This window comes from Mastomys coucha, unplaced genomic scaffold (assembly GCF_008632895.1).
Source record: "Mastomys coucha isolate ucsf_1 unplaced genomic scaffold, UCSF_Mcou_1 pScaffold22, whole genome shotgun sequence".
NCBI lineage: Eukaryota > Metazoa > Chordata > Mammalia > Rodentia > Muridae > Mastomys > Mastomys coucha.
The window spans coordinates 156,403,371-156,407,240 of record NW_022196905.1 but is presented as its reverse complement, the minus strand read 5'-3'; the positions used below and the strand labels follow the sequence as shown (position 1 = coordinate 156,407,240).

Sequence of the window (3,870 nt, the reverse complement as noted above, 5' to 3'; positions counted from 1 at the left end):
TCCCCGCCTGTGTGTGAGCACTCAATTTATATGCTGTGATTATGGGCTCCATCCAAGTGTGAGTGGACAACTAACCCCCTAGAGCCAGCGACTCCCGGAGTGTCTTCCAGTCTGGTTCAGGAAGAGAGGCCTTTGTTCACCTGCAGCCCGTTTCTTATACCATGAAGTCAAGGGGAGTAAGACTGAGGGAAAAGATCCCCCCCCCCCCCCCCCGACACACCACAGATGGGCAGCTGCCCCAAGAACATTTCTGCTCGGGTGGCAACATGAAAGAACACCAGAGGTGACCCAGCAGGTCTGGAGAAGGACTACTTTAATAGGGCGGACTTGCTAACTTTGGGGTCTGGGCGGTGGGTCCCATCCTGGCTTTCATGGACCTGTCAATCCACTTGAGGAAGGTTGTGACCTTTGTGTAGATGCCATATTTCCCTTTCCTTGCACACCCCTCTCCCCAGCTGACGATACCGGTCACATAGTAGGTGTTTCTGAACCGTGTGACGTGGGGACCACCACTGTCCCCCTGGCAGGCATCCTCTAGCTTGGCCTCATAGCCCGCACAGAACATATTCTGCGTGATGCTGAAGCTAGTGGAGAGCTTGCAGGTGTTGCGATCCACATAGGGCACCTCCAGCATCTTCAGGATGTTTGACTGGCGGCCCTTCTCGTGTGTGCGTCCAAACCCGCTCACGATGCCTGTCTTCTGTGTCATCAGTGTGGCCTCGGCCCAGTCTTTCTGAGGCAGGCAGGCGGGGGCCACGTTCATGCGGAACGTGATGGGGGTCTTCAGCCTCAACACGGCGATATCAAAGTCATAGGTGTCCCTCTCAAACTTGTTGTGCTTAATGACCATGTCCACCTCATGCACCATCTCATTGCCTTCCTCCTTCTCTGTGTCCCGATCCCCTGGGGCCAGAGAAAGAGAGAGGGGATGGTGCTGAGTTCCCCAAGGGCCCCATGTTTGTGATCTGTTGTGTTTAAAGAAGCCCATCACAGAAGAAGAGGCAGGTGGATCTATGAGTTTGAGGCCAGCATCATCTATCTATAAGGTAAGTCCCAGGCCACCCACACTACATAAACAAGATCCTGTCTCAACAAGAAAGCAAGCAAGGAAGGAAAGGAGGGAGGGATGGAGGGAAGGAGGGAGGGAGAGAGGGAGAGAGGAAGGCAGGGGAGGAAGGAAGGCAGGCAGACAATGTGCTGCCTGGTCTTAAATCAACTTGACACAAGCTAGTCATCTGAGAGGAGAGAACCTCAACTGAGAAAATGTCCTTATAGGATCAGGTTGTGGGCAAGCCTGCAGGCATTGTCTTAATTAGTGATTGATGAGGGAGGGCCCAGCCCTTTATGGATGGCACCATCCTTGAGCTGGTGGTCCTGGGTTCTATAAGAAGCAGGCTGAGCAGGCCATGTTATGCAAGCCAGTAAGCAGCACCTCTCCATGGCCTCTGCATCAGTTCCTGCCTCCAGGTTCCTGCCCTTCGAGCTCCTGTCCTGACTTCCTTTGATGGTAACCTGTGATGTTGAAGTGTAAGCTGGATAAACCATTCTCCACAAGTATGTTTTTTTTTTTCCTGATAGGAAACCAGACTCAAGCCAAGGAGTGTATGTATGCTTGTATTCCTAGCAGTCAGAAGGACAAGGCAGGTCCTTTGTAAATTCAAGAACATCTAGTTCCTGTAGAGTAACCCATCTTTAAAAATTAAAAATAAAGGTACTTAAAAGGTGTTCTGTCCTTCTTCCAGTCCACTTTCTCATCATTTATCTTTAAAAATCTTTTTAAAATAAAGGTTTATTTCATTTTATGTGTCTGAGTGTTTGCCTGCATATGTATGTATGTGCACTGTGGGCATGCCTAGTACCTGTGGAGGCCAGAAAAGGGCATCAGATTCCCTTGAACTTGAGTCACAGACAGTTGTGAGCCACCATATGGGCTCTAGGAACTGAACTGAGGTCCCGTGCAAGAGGAGTGAATTCAGTCAACACTGAGAAAGCTCCCTGTCGGATTTCCGTATTCGGGCTTGGGACTCCAGCTCTCCCAATTCCCCATGCTTTGGCAGATGGTCCCTGAGTACTTCCTGGAAGCTGAGTCTACGGATTTGCTCAGGGTCTCCTATGCCAGACCTGGTTGGTGCACCCACAACGGAAGCTTATTTATCCCTCTGGGAACGGAAAGTGAAGGCCTTGGGTGCACAGCCGGAAAGGAGAGGCGCTAAGACTTCCTCACAGTCGGTATTTGTTAGATTTGTAGCAGAGAAATGCCAGACCATTTCAAACTGCATTTGAGGCTTGTGTGGGATTGTTACTGGGCAGCTCCTGGGTCTTGTGGAATCAAGGGAACGCACTAAATGACTCACAGTGAAAGTAAGAGGCCCTGAGAGTGTTGTAGAGAGAGGAAGGCTGAGGAGCGGACACTAAGAGAAAGATGCACTAGAGTCGCTGAAGAGAGAAGTCTCTTGGGGGAGTGGCCTGGTCTGAAGAAGCCGTTAGACACATGCGGCCCACCCTCTCGTGCTCCTCTCTGTCCCTCCCTCTGAGGTTCCAGACTCTCTTCCCATGAGATGAACTCTCGGTCTTCAAGCAGGACTTCTGCATTTGGGCAAGTGTTGTTTAACAGGTCCCATGTGTCTAGAGATCCTGGGAGAGCAGCGACAGTATTTCTAGGACTTGAGATGGTGGGGTCCCCAGGACTGGCATGTCACTTACCTACCCTCACCTTGAATCGCCTGGACTGATGGAGACAGTGGGCGGCTGTGAGGATGTAGAACTCATTCAAGATGGTGCCCCCACAGAACCCCTCATTGTCTTCATTAATGAGCAGAGCCTGCGACCAGAACAGAATGTCTGCAGACCGCCAATGATCTGTGAGAGCCCATGCCGAGCTGACTGGGCCATTTGGGCTCTCCGGGGACTCTCACGAAGTCTTCTCTAGGAGTCTTACACCTGTTTCTCTGACCACTGCTTTCTCCACCCACTAGACCACCCAGAGACTATCTGCGGCCCAGAGAACACAGGGGACCTTTCTCTTAGTTCCGGATACTGGCAGAGACCCATGTAGTCCACCCCACAGCAAGGCTCTGCTTAATGCCCACTAGCCAGCCCTACACCTCCTTCGGACCATGCACATCCTGTGGCATTCACTCAAGCGGCCCAGACCTTCCTGCATGGCTCTCAGCCTATTCTCCAAAGAATGCCTAATCCCTGGAAACACCCCCTGCTTCCTCAGGATAGGTTGCTCTGCTTTAAAGACTGACCAACAGACAGTCCACAGACATCTGCTGGGGGTCTGACCTAGACCAAGAACTACCCTGGAAGACATCTTGGCCTGTCTCCTTCCCACCCAAGTGACAAGGTCACGCTAATGGTCCTCCTCTTTTTTCTCTTCCCACTCAGTCCTAGCACTTTCTCCTGGCTCGCACAGAAGACGTTTCTCTGTAGTAAGACCCTTTAGGTTTATGTGACTCATGACCTGGACCAGCCAGCCCTGCTTATTCACACCTTACTTCCCACAGCCCCGATCACACAGCTTTCAGACCTGCTTTCCTGCTCATGAATGGCCACTGTCTGGGATGGTTTACTCTGGGTACAGGTGGCCACCGCTGAGAAGTTATCCAGGGGAAGCAAGAATCGACGGCCAGGAGAGGAACCATGCCCTTCCTAGAGTGCCGGCCTGCAGTGCTGGATACCATCTTGGCTGGGTTGCCTTTCTTTAGCAAATTCCCTACCCTCTAGTGGGAGTTAGGGGCTGCACTCAGAGTCAGAGTCAGTGGGCAGGATGCGCATGGCATTCATTTTAATCCCAGGACTAGGGAGACAGAGGTAAGTAGATCTCTTGTCAGTTCAAGACCAGCTAGGCCCATATACTGAGACCTT

At 51.6% G+C, this 3,870-nt stretch overlaps 1 protein-coding gene across 1 annotated transcript in view; it reads right to left on the bottom strand.

Moving 5' to 3' along the window:
- Positions 1–296: 296 nt before the first annotated feature.
- F10 (coagulation factor X) overlaps positions 297–3,870 on the bottom strand; it is an 18,761-nt gene continuing 15,187 nt past the window's right edge. The window contains exons 7-8 of the mRNA XM_031342573.1: positions 2,704–2,821; positions 297–903 (exon numbers count right to left, since the gene is read on the bottom strand). Of these exons, the coding sequence (XP_031198433.1) occupies positions 314–903; positions 2,704–2,821 (708 nt within the window). The 3' untranslated portion in view covers positions 297–313. The remainder of the gene's footprint in view (positions 904–2,703; positions 2,822–3,870) is intronic.